Source organism: Polistes dominula, unplaced genomic scaffold (assembly GCF_049000335.1).
Source record: "Polistes dominula isolate Pdom_NZ unplaced genomic scaffold, Pdom_raw_medaka contig_32, whole genome shotgun sequence".
Taxonomy (NCBI): Eukaryota; Metazoa; Arthropoda; class Insecta; order Hymenoptera; family Vespidae; genus Polistes; species Polistes dominula.
Genome location: NW_028300880.1, coordinates 721,120 through 738,503, shown reverse-complemented (window position 1 = coordinate 738,503; position 17,384 = coordinate 721,120). Strand labels below are relative to the sequence as shown.

General features: G+C 29.1%; 1 protein-coding gene across 6 annotated transcripts in view; it reads left to right on the top strand.

Moving 5' to 3' along the window:
- LOC107069799 (sosondowah) overlaps positions 1-17,384 on the top strand; it is a 120,696-nt gene that overhangs the window by 43,562 nt on the left and 59,750 nt on the right. Inside the window, exon 7 of one of the 6 annotated variants that reach the window (XM_089176307.1) lies at positions 268-297. The exons of the other annotated variants lie outside the window; for them this stretch is intronic. Within the exon in view, the coding sequence (XP_089032433.1) occupies positions 268-282 (15 nt within the window). The 3' untranslated portion in view covers positions 283-297. Of the gene's footprint in view, positions 1-267; positions 298-17,384 lie in introns of those variants that run through there. 6 annotated transcript variants of the gene reach the window in all.

Below are 17,384 nucleotides of genomic sequence, written 5' to 3'. Positions count from 1 at the left end.
AAAGGAACCAACTTGATAGTTAGATCTTCTCTTTCACGCTTACGAGCACAGTAAAACATGTAGGAAAACATAGATGATACATAAACTTATTATGCGTTTGCTATAACACATATATACATACATCTAGTGAAACATTTCAAACATACCACTTGAATAACTTTATTACTATTGGTAACAGGAACAACAAAATGTGTCAAACAAAACTCACTTGATTTCGAAAATACCATAATCACATGTTAATAGTTTTTTCTTCTTTTTTGTTTCTAGGTAGTAGATACCTAGTCGACATATGAAGGTTAACTGTGTTAACCAATAGCAGCAATCTGGTTATTCAAGTGGCCTGTTCTAAATGCCTCACTCGTTATATTTATGTATGTATTAGTTAGAATATGTGTACTCTTTAAAGAGTCCTACCAAAGGATCGCGTGTCGATCTTTAAAAAGATATTTGTTACTTTACAGTTTTATCACGTTTTGCACGTCGAAACAAAGCCATTGTTTGTAGTTCCTACACGGCATATGATGATGACCTGACCGAATAAAGAATCTAAAGATCGGACGATGCTAACACGTTTTTGTTTGTTTCTTTTTTTTCTCTCTCTTTTTTTTCTGTCGAAATTTCTTCGATCTTCTTATTCATCTATTGTTTGACTTCTCTTTTATTTTCGGTCGTTTACCTGCAAATTTCTTACGATTTTGTACGATACAAAATGAGAAAACACTTTTTGAGTTTGTATGGGCGTGTTTTGTTTTTCTTTTTATCTTTAGGTTAGGTTTGTTAATTTTGAACAATTGAAAATGATGTTTAAAATTATCTTTGGAATAATTCCAATTGTCATAAATGTTTGTTTAACTCTTGGACAAAATGAGAAACATTTTTTGAGTTTATGCGCGTGTTTTGTTTATTGTTTTTAGATAAGGTTTGTGAATTTTGAACAATTGAAATGTTTGAAATCTTTTAATTTAATTTTAACAAAAGATGTTTGTTTAATTTATGGTTAGCATTTTTTGGGTAGTTTTTTAATTAGTGGTTAAAGTTTGATTTAGGCTAATTTAAGTCGACCTGTGGTAGTCCTTAAAATGTACGCACGGTTTCTGACTTTCTGTCATTCCTCTGTTCATCTTCTCGTTTTCTTTCTTTTCTCCCTTCTTACTCTTAAGCCTACAAACGACAAAAACAGCTAGCGCTGACACTGAAATATCAGCGAGGACTCACGAATTCATCAACGAGGACCGCCTCTTGTGTCTCCTCCTCCTCCTCCTTCCTTTTCCGCGTGTGTGTCGCCATGTGCACCGGTCAAAGATCTTTTAAACGTCTTGAAACACGCGAAGGAATCTTCCGTGTTCCTAATTCGTCAGTTTTCTCTTTTCGTTCCTTACGAATATTATATATTTCAATTTTAATTTGTATCTTTTCAAATGTTATATTGCATATGTTAATTTAAGTATTGTCTGTTTTTGTTTGTGTGTGGATAATTTGATTTTAATGAATGAAAATTCTTTTGAAAGTTATGATTTATATTTAATTTACATTTTTTTTTTTTCAATTATTTCATTACATAAAATAATAGCGAAAGAGAAAAATAATTAATTAGCAAATTACCACACTTGATCCAAAGGACTCAGACCTTTTTTGCAACTTGAGTCATTTTTCTCAATTGTACTCAACTTTGATAATTTTTTAAACATATTTAGATTCAATTTAAAGCTATAAAACCTACATAGTCTTTTTAAGTAAGTATTAAAGATGTCTGAAAAAAATGTTGAAGTAAATCTATGCAATAGTTTCTTTTTTATAACGATTTTTCTCGTCCGGGTCCAAAGGACCCGAATGTGGTAAGCGTGTTATTCCAGGAAGAGTGGTTAGCAAAGGTTAATATTAATTTCTATCTTCACATATATTTACAGTTAAAAAATGCAAATAATTTGATACAAAATAAATAGAAAATATTTTCAGAAAAATATTCACAATTATTATGCGTGTACATAATAATAAGTGAAAGATAGGATTTAAAAGTTAAAAAGAACAAAATATAAAAAAAAAAAAGAAAGAGAAAAAGAGTTTACGGAAGTGAAGATAGTAACTTGGTATCATGTCACGCTGTATAGATAAAGATCCGAGGTAGGTTTTAATGCAACCACTCGAATGCTCGTTAATGACCGCGCCCGAGGTCCGTCATCTCGGTCATTACGTATGTAGTATTATAGATAGCCCTGTGTTTATCATAGTATCCTACTTGTTCCTATACTTCCGGAGATGGAAAGGTTCGATGCATTTTATATGCATACCACTAGTTACATATTTACGATTCTGGTAGATGATCGTTATCTCATACGATAATGACAGCGATTTTATTCCAAATGAAGGACTAATATTTCTTCACAATGTTCGAAACCAACAAAAAACCCATTTTTATAATTGGACCATTTAGATGAGAACAAAATTATAATAATTATGTCTTTTAATTGTTGTCATTTACATTTTATTTTTTTATGTTTTTTTTTTGTTTTTTTTTTATTTAATTGATTATTAAAATCACCTTAGAATTTCATTTGATCGTTAATCATGACTTTAACGTTTTGAATTAATTTATTATTAATTTTTGTGGTTTTATATTAATCAATATTAAAATTAACACAAATACAAAAATAAAGTAAACAAACAAATAGCATGAAGATAAAACAATTAAAACTAACACAAGTGTTCAAAAACTTATCATACAAATGCAAACACATCAGACGTTTCAAATATAACTCGAATTACAAATTCAGTTTTGTTATTTGATTAGTATGATACATAATACAACAAAGAATTTCATTAGATTGTTAACAAGAATATATTATCTAAATATATATAAATTACGTGTCACGTTGTTTGTGTGCAATGGATTCCTAAACTACTGAACCGATTTTAATCAAATTTTGCACACTGTGTGCAGTTTCATCCAACTTGAAATATAGGATAATTTATATCTCAACTTATAATTGCAATATTATTTTATTGACGTGTGTATCAGACTGATTGTGCACTCCTAGTATTACTATAATTTTAAGTATACATTTCATTGTAATTGGATTGGATACAACGATAAAATCATTTTTATTTTTATTTTCTTGTAACTGAAAAGGAAGAAATTAGTTGTAAGATAATTCGTAGCAGTCACTAATTATCGTGACATGTGTAACCTTGAATCGTTTTAAAGAATAATCTTCTTCCAAAGACGAGTTTCATTTCTCTAACAGGACAGCACAAAAGATCGTCGTCCTTTTTTCGTCTGAAGTTTCGGGAAGATTAGCTGATCGTTATCGGTTTGGTTGTCTTACGTTAACGAGTAGCTACACACCCGGATCGCAACTCGTACTAAATCGTTTCCCCTTTCGGTTTCATCAAATCCTTCCCCTTCTACTTCCGGTTTGTCTTTTCACTCATCGTTTGTTATTTGATAGATTATTTCTTCTTTTAATTTGTTTTTTTTTTTTAAACAAAGATATCGATTTATTGATAGATCTTAAATTTAATAAAAATGCTGTACAAATTTTTAAATCATTCAGCATGAAATTGATTCATTTAGAACAAGAAATATAATCGAACGTTTGATATTTAATAAAAAATATTTCTACAAATTATTTACAATGAAATTTTTGTGCAAATTTGGTTTTTTCTTTCTTTTTTAATATTTAATAAAACTTCTTATTTGTATTTGTATTCAATTTCAATTTATTTTCGTCCAATATTTCTATCGTTCATCGAAACAAAATCTTTTCTAGGAATTATGACGAAAATTGTATCCCTCAAGAGAATTCAACAAAACGAAATTCCTGCCTCAAAATGAGTCACTTTTTTTTCTTAAGAAACGTTTTAGAAATGACCATTCCGCGTCGTATCTCTTGGACAGAAAAAAATAAAAAGGAAAAAAAAAAAGGAAAGGTCGTGATAATCCTACCATGAGAAAATCTACGAAAGATTTACGATTAATATTTTCCTTTTTTTTTTCTCTCTCTCTACCGTGCTTTAGTTTAAAAGTAAAACGTTCGAAGAATATATATTTACGAGTCGTATCCAAATTTGAAAAATTTATTAGCCTTCCTTTCTTTTTCCTTTTTTTTTTCCTTTTGCCCACTACCGTCTTACGTTAAACGTAATGCAGTAGATACTGCGAGTTTAAGGTCTGGCGCCACTCGAAACCTTACCAGGCGCCGTTAAATGATCGTTAAGAATGAGATCGTATCTTAGTTTTGGGCCTTTCTCAGACCCTTCGCAAAGGGTCCCCACACTTGACTAAATTTTTTTGACAAATATGCCAACCGTAGAGGGACAACGATATTTTGTTTGTCTACGACATTCCTGAAATCTATATCTTGAACCTTTTCCGCGTTCATTTCCGGTTTTGAAAATATTCTAATAAAATTTGAGTTGAGAATATATATATATATATATTTTTTTTATATTTTGATGCAATTATGTAACAAGTTCTTTTTTTTTCGTAATTTCGTATTGAGACATTTTTAAATGGTTTAAAATTGCTTTGCCTTTTTTTGGTTGCTTTACCAAATGTTATGAAAGTTTTCTAAAGCCATCTATTGGGATAATAAGAAAATAATTTTGTCTTAACCTATAATATTTTATATTTGATATATTATTTTATTCAAATGTATTTAATATAAATTATATTAAATATTTTAGCATAATGAAAGCATCTACAAAACCAAAAATGATATTCTTTATGAAATATTATATTTTTGTATTGTAATGAAACTTTTTCCGTTTCTTTTCTATCTCAAATACATTCGACACGAATTATACAATATTTAAATATTAAATAACAAAATATACATTATTTTAAAATAGATCTTATGAACATTAAAATAAAATTAATAAAATAAATCAATAACACATTATATAGAATAGAATAAATAAATAATATAATAAATAAAATATAATAATATAAAATAATAATAATAAAAACAATAAAATAACAGAATAGAATAAAAATATATCTTTAAATATTAGATAATAACAAGTATTATCGAATTCAATAAATATTAGCAGAATGATGGAATAGTACAGCCATCTGTCGGTAAAAGGGATGAATTTTGGACCTCTTGAACATATCTGAAATTTATGCAAGATCTTTCTAACGTTTTAATTATTTCATTTTTATTCAAATACACATTGAAAGTTTTGACAAATTCATAATTAATCGACTTTTACTTTACTTTACCAATTCTCGATATAGATTAAGAAATTCGAAAGTAACTCTCCTGAGTAAAATAAATAGCGATTAAATTAATAGAACGAGAGTCGGGTAACGAAATCTAGCTTGGTCGGTAGTCACCTGGGAGAAAGAAGCATCGGCCAATGGCGTGTGAGTATGCGTTACTCTCCGTAACGAATTGTTCATTTAATTTTGCTGAACATTTTCGGTTCCGTGGCATCGTTGTAACCCCTGGACACACAGCGCTCGTTTCGATAAATCGAGATGCAGAAAAGCGAGAGCTCGAAAAAAATCCTCCACCCTCACCACCCCAAACCTATCCCACCCTTCTTTTTTTTTTTTATTCCTTTCTCTTTTTCTTTTTTTTCATTTCACGAGAAAAATATTCCGCTTGAAGAGAGAGTATCAACGAAAGAAATAAAACAAAAAGAAACGAGAAAACAAGAGACAAAGAGAAAAAGAAGAGAGAACAAAAAAAGAAACCAAAAAAAAAATGGAAATGAACGCGTATATACGATGAATTCTTTGCAATTTCTTGTAACAACATTTAATGGCTGAACGTTGTCAACGAATAAGTGAACGAGTAGTAACATTCACAAATTTTTTACAATACTTTGAAAGAAACATCCAAAAATTGAAAAGAAAAATGAGAGAAAATATTTTTAAAATCCAAAGAAAGATCGTCTAGATTAGGATGGTCCAATTTCGCTGGGCCTTAGGGTTCCTCACACGACTCAACGTTTAAATGAACGAAATTTATGAATATAAATTCGTATATAATACTTTTATATAATATTGTATATTTTCTTGAAACATATCTTTTAGGTTATGTATTAATTTTTTTATTTAACAATTATTGTTGAATTACAATAGTAGTAGTAATAATTTATTGTTTGTTTTTTAATATTAGGAAGAGTACAATAAATTACATAATAACGCAAATAATACACCTTGGGAAATGAAACGATGAAACAAAAATAATTAAAAACTAAATAATAAACAAAATAATAATAATAATAATAATAATAATAATAATAAAACATGAAAAATAAAATGGGGTGGTATAGGGGAAACGATAGCATAACAGAAAAAAAAAATAAAAATAAAAATTAAACTAAAAACAAAAGCGAAAAATAAAATACAATAAAATACAATAAAACAAAATAAAATTTAGCCCTGAGGGGTTGGAAGGAGGAAGGGAGGATGGGTCGTCGTTTGAATGGCACCACCCTGTGCCCGGTGTATATCGAACGATACTTTCCAACGGAAATATTTTAACGAGAGCAATGTCGTGCCCGGGATTATATCTGTTCGTTGGAGCGGCTCTCTATTGGATTTCAGGGGAGTTACGAAAAATATCAATTAAACATAAAAGCGTGGGTCCGTGTCATCCGATAATGGCGAGATCGCTCGGCCCCGGGCATCGAGTAATTGGGATGATGGTTGGGGGTGGTAGTGGGGTTGGAGGTGGAGGTGAAGGTGGGAAGGGGGGGGGTGGAATAGAACGAGATAGCGAAGGAGAGTGAGAGAAGGTGAAATTCGGAGAGGTGGGGTTGAGTTATATAGAACGCCGAAGGGATCAAGTGAGGATTGAGGGGTGTAGGGGTGTGGGGGAGATCAGTGAGGGTGAAAGAGAAAGAGAGTGAGAGAGTGGAATGGACTCGGAGAAAACAATAGTGCAAATAACACAAAGCAAATTGCAATGCTACAACTTATCACTCGGTTATATACTCGCGTGCAGATAATTAGAGAGCTTGTTAAACGAATGGCCTTACGTCTTTTGAATTTGAGTCTCTCTCTCTCTCTCTCTCACTCTCTCTCTCTCTCTCTGGTTTTATTTATTTATATATTTCCTTGTTTTTTTCGCATATTTCTCATAGTTGAGGGATTGTGTGTATCACGGAATGATAGTTTATTATGTTTTATTCGCTTCCGTGGTTTTACTATATTTTAAGATTATCTCTTTTTCCTATTCTTTCATTCGGATTGTTTTCCTATTGTTATTCTCGTTAGTATTAATGGGAATTCTTTGTTTGATATTTTTTTTTCTATCTCGTTAAACTCGAGATTATCGTTAACGTCGATTATGATTAACGGATGATTTATATGATAAAAATGGTATGGTGGGTGAAATTTAATGATATTTTTCTAACCTTTTCTTATATTATTTTCTTCTGACTTGGCTTGTTTCTCGAGATTAATGATCGAAGGAAGAGAAAAAATTATATCGTGCTTGTTATTTAAATCGTTAACCCTTTTCAACAGTGTTTTAAGAATCATGTGAATACAATAAAGTATCATTCGTTATGAAATTTACAATTGTTTGTAAAATAATAAATATGTGTAAGGTTTTCTTTTTAAATAAAAATAAAAAATATATCTGATGATGAGTTATAATTGTTTGCATTTGTATAAAATAATATTTTTAAGTATCACGCAAATGAATGAAAATTGCATGCAATTTGAACTCGAATTCTTATATCATGACTCTTTGTTAATAAACAAAATAATATTGCGATTATAAATTGAGATATAAACTATCTTATCTTTCAAGTTGGATGAAACTGCACACAGTGTGTAAAATTTGATTAAAATCGGTTCAGTAGTTTAGGAGTACATTGTGCACAAACAACGTAACACGTAATTTATATATTAAATCAATATATAATAACATCAAATGAAATATTATATTACACTAATAATCTATTTAAATATATTTTATTCAGCTATTTTATAAAAATAATACCATAATAATAAACTTTACAATAATCCTTAACAAAGAATAAACAATATCAAAATATAAACGTGTAATCTTGAAAAGAATAAAGAATAACGTCGTGTTTACATCGTACTTTAGCCGATAACACGTTTCTCTTCTTCTCATCATCATCTTTCTCATTCACTTTCTCTCATTCTCTTTTTCTTTCATTTTATCTTTCTCTTGAACAAGAGAAGAAGTGGTTGTTGCTTTCGAACGGTCGGGGAGATAGGAGCAACGTCTCTCGTTCGTTTGCCCTACGGCCCTTTTTGGTGGATTCAAAGACGACGAAGCGAAGAGTTGCACGGTGGTAGCGAAGCTAAAAGCTAAAGGACTGACTAAAAGAAAGAAACAGAGAGAGGGGGATGGAAAGGAAAGGAAAGGAAAGGAAAGGGAAGGGAAGGGTAGGGAAGGGAAGGGCTGAACACCATCGAACTGAAAGGAAACGCTTCGCGATTCCAGCAGGTTCATTAGCGCTCCTGTCCTTTGATTAATGGCCGCCTCAGGATACTGCTAGCCACCGGTTTTCTTACGTATCATTTCACCTTCTCTTCATTTCTTTCTCTTTCTTGATTGTACCTCTTACTTTACTCCATCTTTTTCATATTTATCTTATCTCTCATTCTCGTTATCTTGACTTTTGTCATTTTCTTCATTTTTAGTCTCTTAACATTTTTTGTCCTAAGTAGTTCTTTGTTTCATATTATCTTTTGTTTGTTTTTTCATTTGTTGATCATTTTATTGTCATTTTCATTATGTCCATTCTTTTAATCTTTTTCTTTCATCATATATTTTTCTCTTTCATTTGTTTTGATTTTTGTTTTGTTTGTTTTTTATGTTTCTTCTTGTACTTTTTGATTTTCTTGTTACAATTTCCAACCCTTTCTGTTGATGGTCGTTAAGATGATCCTTCTACGAGACTTGCCAAGAACAAAATCGCTCCCGTTACGACGCTTCCCATTACGAAGGACTCATACGAGTTATCACCTGGCACACGCATCGCCTCAGGTATCAACCTTGTCGTGCCATTAATTCGATCTTATTCTGAGATAACGTTTCCAACTGATTCGATCTTCTACCAATTCATTGTTAATAAATATTCGATTGGTTATTACAGGATGTTCATATTTTTAATGATTTTCTCGTTTTTGTTTTTTTTTCTTTAAATTTAATAAATTTTATTATTACACATGTTTCAATGTTAGTTCTTACATTGTTTAGTAATAAAACATAATCTTAAAGTATACTGCATTACCAAATTATAACCTCAAAAAATCACTAATACTAATTACTATTATAATAAACAGATACTGTAGCAGAATGATGTTTTATTTAATACAAAATAATACAAATTTTAGAATTCTTTATAAACTAACTTTTAATACAATAAAACTTTTGTATATAATTTTTTAATCTATTCTAAATTATTAACTGAGTTTGAGTGGCCACTTTTAAAATTGTGTCACACTAAAATAAAACACACACAATTACTATTAAATAAAATTTTAAATATAATATTTAAAATTAAATAAAAATTTAATACTAAAATATACGTTAATATAAATTTGTGTATATTAATAAATAAACATATAATATTAATAATTAATTCTAATAAATACTGAATAAATAATATATTTTTTTTCTTCTTATGCAATGATTAATATAAATATATTTTTAAAAAACCTAATATTTATTTTTACATTTATGCTTATCAACCTAATTTATAAATAATCAGAAATTGATCAAGAAATTGAATAACTATTGTGAGAAAAAATGAAAATTCTGTTTTAATAAGAATAGAACTCAAACGTGTCATTAATGAATGAAAATGCATCTTCATTCGAGATCATTAATAAACTGCTCAATCATGATGTAACTTATCCGCCATTGTTTCTCCACCAAAGAATGAATTAAACTTTTCTCGTAGGGAAAGCTAACGTGAATTCGAACGAGAGTTTATAGAAAAAGAAGAACTGTTCTTTTGTAGAATTTGAACGCGATAACTTCGACGTATGCTCGATCTTGCTATCGAAACTTCAACGTTTCTTCGTAAATGTTAGAAAGAAGGATAGAAGTGTCACGTGGAACCTACCCTTCGTATTTCGAACTTTGAATTCATGAATAATTCGAAGAAGACTCGAATAGAATAATTGATAACTTTTCTAAAGTAACTTCAAAGTTAATGTAGATGTTTGTGTCTCTGTCGAGTTAAACAATTTCCATACTTATTTTATTTTTTATTATTTAAATGTTTCATTTTTTTTTTTTATTATTAAAAGTTAAATGTTTATGAGAAATTGTCTATGAATTCGATTGAATATTAATATATTTTATATAATCAAACAGCATTGTAAATATAATGTTGTATACTATAGAATTGTATTGTACTAATTAATAAATAATTTTATATAATAAATTTATTATAATTAATAAATAAGTTTTAAAATTATGTTGTATTATATTTTTTATCTAGTGAAAAAAATAATACTAATTTCAATACAGTACAGTATACTACAATATTGTTTACTATAATATAGTAGTATTTTGTAATATTATAAACAAAATTATATAATCCTGAATAGTTTTAAAAATTGTTGTATATTATATTTTTTATTCACTGAAAAAAATAATACTAATTTTAGTACAGTATAATATATACAATTACAATATTGTTTTTTTTTTTTTTAATTAACCAACAACCAATGTTACAATTATAAATAAATAAAATATATAAATAAACGAGCATATAAAAAATAAATAATTCAATAGAAAGAAAAAAAATAAAATAAATGAACGAATTTTGAATAAATAAATAAATAAATGAGTGAACAGGTCAAAAGATAAACGAGAGGAAGATGAATAGATAAATAGATTGAGATGAAGATAAAGACAAAGACAAAAAGAATGAAATAAGAAAGAAAAAGAAAAGAGCAGGAAAGAGGATAAAGAGAAAAGAATGGCACCCACGCGTTATGCTAACACTAACGCCGCCGACACGGGCTGGGTGGTCCTATTCTACTCCACCCACTCACCCTTCGGCCCTTTCGTGGCCCGCATCTTTTTCTTCTTTTCTTTTTTTCTTTTTCTCCTTCTTCGTTGCTCGGATGAGCATACAAATACGACTAATTCCGCAGATCCACTAACGATCGATCGATCCTTGCTCTTCTTCCATTGACTTTTTTTTTCAATAGGATGACTCTTTCAATTCTAAAAACAAATTTGTTTTCACAATCAGATAATTATAAAACGATTTAATATAAAAGAAACTTTTTTAAAATTGTATTTCTATTTGATCATTTGAAATTTTGTTTAATGAATTAACTAGCAATGAAAAAGATTATATTGGGATCTGTAGCACTTGAATACGCTATCTGGTGGTTAAATTCAAAATTAGAGTAAATAAGTCGAATTGCTACGCCACGCTCCTGCCAGAGATCCCAATTAAGTGAGGTTAAGTAGTTAGTTAAGATTATAATTACTTGCCTCTTATAAATTCACGTATTATCTAGTTGTAGTAATTTAATTTTGTATTATTTTATACTTTGACCAATCAGTCTAGTTATTTCATTTATTGGCTAGTTATTTTACGAATAACCAGATTTCACAAATAAACTTAAACATATATAATATAACAAAATCCATTTAAACGATCTATAAATTAAAATAAATATCTATTTCATTGAAGAATACAAAATGTTTATTATAAAAAGATTTTGAAAAAAAAAAACAAACAAACAAAGAAATTATTTAAATTGATTTGAAGGAATATTTTGATCGTACAAATGAATATATAAACACATAAAAAGATATTAGAAGTGAAAAGGAAAAAGATTATTAGAAGTGAAAAGTAGAAAGGCGGAGGTGCGAATGAGGGCAAGTTGTAGGGACGCCTCCATTCAGGACGTTCCCCTTGTGTCAACACCTTTGACGAACCACCCTAACCGTAGTCCGCCTCCCTCCCTCCCTCGCGGATCCCTTCGTATACCACGATACGTGCCTTAAATTTACGCCCCTGAATTCATTCGGACGATAAACATCTTGGCCGCTCCTCGCATAATCCGTCGCGCGAAGGCGCCCATTCACACCGGCACGCCATCCTCTTCTCAATGGGAGTCAAACCCATGAATGGTAACCCTTACATTATATTATATAGGGTGTTTCATAAATACATCTTAATACTTCAAAGATTCACACATTAAAATATGGGGAAAAAAATGTTGTCTTAAAGTATTTCCAATAGAATTCAATCGTTGAATTATAAATGATTTAAAAATTTCGAAATTTTTATTATCTCATGTTGTTCTACAATTTATATGATACACCATGATCTAATCAAATGTAGTATGATCAATTTTGTACAATGAATCCTTTATTTCTATGAATAGTATGAAATTAATTACGTTTAGATAATTTATTATACTTTTATGTAATACATAAATCATGAATTGTTATTTTTAAACAATATAAAACATAATTATTATAAATTCATATAAAATACAAAACCGTAATTTAACCCAATGTCATTCAGTGCATGTGTCATCTTTGAATAATTATTTTTATTTTAAATTAAGATTATAAATAATAAAATAAACTGTTAGATAATATTCTAGAAACCGTAAAGAGAGTACTAGTAAATTATCTCAACAAAAAATCACCCTGACGTTGGGTTAAATGCATAATTGAATGAAATTTTAAATAACAATTGTGTATAACCTCAAATATTAATAATATAAATAATCGTTAACAATTTGCCATGTCATAATCGATTAACATGGATGATTTTATAACACTTGAATAATATTCTTTCGTGAGGGGGAGGATATTCGATAACTTTTGTAACATAAGAGCAAGAAGATAATATATCGGTGCTATAGAAAATAAGCTGGTGTGGTTCCGCAAAAGTCGGCGGGTCACGTTCGATTCGATAAAAATATATCCGGTTTCGATTCTCTTTTGGAGAATCGTCGTTTGGATCTCGAATGTCGCGCAGAGGCACTAAGTGGAAATTGTTGTCAAAAACAGGAGAAACGGGAGGATTGGAGTGCTGGTTGTACCCGGTGTTGGAGGAGAGGGTACCGTCCAAACTCACCGGTCATATATTTTCAGTTTCGATGTGTTGCAACGTTAGAGCCATGTGCACGTGGGCGTAAGCTTGTATCTATATGCATACACATATACACATTTACATTTATACACATATATATGTATATACATAAACCTTTTACTCGGAGCCTCCAAATTTTCAAAGCAGAGACGAAAAATATTCTGACGAAAAGGAAAAAAAAAAAAAAATAGAAAACAAAATAAAGACAGAAAAATAAATTGACCTTCTTTCTTTCTTTCTTTCTTTTTTTTTTTCCTATCATCAGAAAAAATCAAGATTAGAAACTAACGTATATAATTCTTTCTAAACGTACCGTCGAACTTGTTATTCGAGCTTCATTAAAATCTTTCACAGTATCTCGTAATTTTACCCTCTTTATAACGAAATCTCTTTTCGGAGCTTGTGATGATGAAACGTTTCGAATATAAATTACGAATATTTTATTTTTCTTCTTCTTCTTCTTCTTCTTCTTCTTTTTCTTCTTGATGTTAAATATGTTGAGATATAAAAAATTATTAAACTCAATCGTAAAAACTTGCTCTCATTTACAATTAGTTGTTAGAATGTGTTTCTTTTTCTTGAAATGAAATAATTCTTCTCAGAATTATATTTTGTTGTTTAATGTAAAATATATTAATAAAAAAAATATTAATTACAAATTTAGGAATCTGCAACTATTTAGAATCAAATAATTATTCTCAAAATTATATATTGTTTAATGTAAAATATATTAATATGCAAAATATTCATTACAATTTTAAAAGCCTCCTGCAACTATTTAAAACCAAATAACTATTTTTTTATTAATATAACAAAATGTTAATATGATAAAATAATTAATATTTAATTCTTTGCCAAATTGTTTTTATTTAATATATTATTTTTTTAATAAATATTTATTTATTATTATAAATACTGCAAATATGTATACTTATACTCAACTGTATTACTTCAAACCTATATAAAGTCATAGAAAATTAAATCAATCAGAATATTTCAACTAATGATCCTTTTTTATAAAATATGAAAGGAAGAGGATTGGGGGTGAGGGGGAGGGGAAGAGGAGGGTTAAAGGAAAAGGGAGCTTCCGCTATCATTCGTTTTCGACGAAACGAACGACTGCTCTCGGTTCGTTAAAGTGTCGCTCGTGTTATGGTTTTTTTTTTCTTTTCTTTTTTCTGACAAATACCAGACATTTCTCCATCTCTCTTTCTCTCTCTCTCTCTCTCTCTCTCGCTCTATGTTTCTCTCCTAAAATACCAAAGTGTAGAGAGTACTCTCTCTCTCTCTCTCTCTCTCGCGAGAAAGAGTGACGAGAGGATGAGTGGATGAAAAGAGGGCTCTTTTGGTGTGTGTATGTGTGCATGTGTGTAATGTGTTTCCTTCTTCGTTCTACTAAGCAATAAAGTCATATTGTTTTTGTGGCGTTTGCGCCGTTTTAACGCCCGGCAATATAACTTTAACAACTCTCCCCTTGCTACGTTTTCGAAGGATCGCTACAGGGATACTGAAATATAAAAAAAAAAAAAAGAAAATAAATACTACGAAAGAGAGAAACAGAAAGAAGGAAATAAACGAATAGTAGTGTATATAATATGATGAGAGAGAAAAAAAATGTAAGGAGAGTGTAATAAAAAAAAAACAACTATAAAGAGAAAGAGAGAGAGAAAGAGTATTGAGTATGAAAGTATGAGAAAGTATGAGAAAGTATATGAGAAGAATAAAAAAAAAGAATAAGAATGAGAATGAGAATATGAAAGAAAGTGAGTAGAAGAATATGAAAGTATGAGTGAGAAGAAAATAAAATAAAGAGAGAAAGAATGAAAATATGAGAGTTTAAGAAAAAAAATGAAGTATTAATGTATGAAAATATAAAAGTATATAAGAATAGGAGAGTATAACAGTAGTAGAAGTGTTGTATAAGAGTATGATACTATGAGAATATATAAGAATATGAAAGTATGATAATATAAGGACTGTATAAGAGTAATACAGTATGAGTATGAAAGTATGATAATATAAGAAATTGTATAAGAGTAATACAGTATGAGTATGAGAGTATGATAGTATCAAAGATAGTGTATAAGACTATAACAATACAAAGATACACAAAAGTATATAAGAACAGGAGAGTATAACAGTAGTAGAAGTGTTGTATAAGAGTATGATAGTATAAGAATATTATAGTATGAAACTAAATAAATATAAGTAAGAAGAGATTGACAATATAAAATATAGAAAGAAAAAGAAAGATAACAATATTAAAGTAGAATAATATAAACTTACATTATGAAAAAGAAAAATAGAGACATTAAACAGAGTGAAATATATCAAATGAAAGATATTACAAGAAGAAGACTATAGAAAAATAATTATAGTATCAGTAAGACAAAAAATAGGGCAACAGAGAGAGAGAGAGAGAGAGAAAAAACTTGAGCAGTACCTTAAATAAAGAGAGAATGAAAATGATAGTAAAAGATAGAACCAAAATTGACTTAAAATGTTTGAGAAAAAGAGAAAGAAAATAAAGAGTAAGTATAAGAGTTAGAAAGATAGATAAAAGTGAGGACGTATACATATATATAGTGCCTAACACGGCGCCAAAGAAACGTTCAAAGCACCATAGGTCGTTGCATGGTGCCATGGACCAAAGCAAGGGACCAAGAAACGATGGGACCATGGGACCCATGAATGTTGTACATCTTTGAACGGTCCGGATGCGCCGAGGTATAAGCTCCTCGTGTACACTGAACGACCCAACCCACCCGTTAGACCCTCGTAAAACTTTTTCTCGGTCCTTTTGGCTCGATCCTACGGAGCAAACGGTCCGCTACGACGTTCTTCGACGTTCGAGGATTTAATTTGGTCGACCCGTACTCTTTCTTTCTTTCTTTCTCTTGCCTTTTTTTTATTTTATTTCTTTATTTCTTATGTTTTTTTTTTCTTTGGGTTCCTTTTTATTTCAACTCTTTCGAAGTTCGATTCTTATCCGATACTTTATCATATCCGTTTCACGATTTAAAAGTACTCGAGAATATATTTCATTAATCTATTTTTTTATTCGAATTAATTATTTGTTAGTGAACGTTTATACATACGTAGTTTAATTATTTATTTATGATGAGTACATACATTGATACAATTAGGTACAGTGTTGCTTTCTTGGAATCTAAGATATTGTTTATTTTTGATTGGATCTTATCGTGATTTTGATTTTTAATTTGTCCAATTGTAATTACACAAATTGTTTTATCTTAAAATTTATTTGATTACTTAAATCTAACTTTTTCATAGTTTAATAACTATCCTGTGTTTTATAATATTTATTCAATAATTAGTAAATCGAATAAACAGTTTCTTTGTATTTCAATACACAAACGAAATTAATTTTCACAAAATATTTTTATCAGATATTAGAAAAATATAATTAAGAAATTTTTCTTTTGAATTAATTATTTATAAAAAAAAATAACAATTAATTTAGCATAATTATCTAAGCATTATAGATTATCAAATTATTACTTTCCAATTATCGAGTAATAAAAGTTTTTGTCATTTTACTTTTCATTTTACTTTTTTTTAATCGTTTAATTTTAAAATCAAGTTTCTATGGAATGTAATTTTATGATACCCCTAATCTTTAAAAGTACATACGAAAGTATAAATATATATATATGGACAAGCGTTAATTAGAAAGAGAGACAAATAAACAAGGAAAAAGAATCGTAAAACCTTGCAGGGTTTATCGTGTTACTTATATCGTTTATCTCTTTGACGACAGTCTCTTTGGTGTTAACATTATTGACACGATAATATGCAGGACAACTTTTCTTTTTTTGTTCCGACAAACTAGAACATTTCTAGAGATATTCGAAAAGGTTAACACCTATCAGCCGATATAAGTAAACGTGTTTTAGTCTATATCTTTTTAAAAGCTTTTAAACCAAATCGAATTTATCTTTGAACTAAATTCTTGTATTCTTTTAACGAGTTCGATTATCTAATCGTTGATTTTACTCAAATAATAACAATAAAAAATACATTTTCACACACACGTATTTAAGTCAACGAATTACCTTATACCGCCATCTGTTAGAATGATATAAACTATCATATCTTTCAAGTTGGATGAAACTGCACACAGTGTGCAAAATTTTATTCAAATCGATTCAGTAGTTTAGGAGTCCATTACGAACAAACAACGTGACACGTAATTTATATAAATATAATATATAAATAAAATAAAATAATTATAATATTATTAAAAAGTACTGCATACATAATTAATATACTTAATAAATACGAAC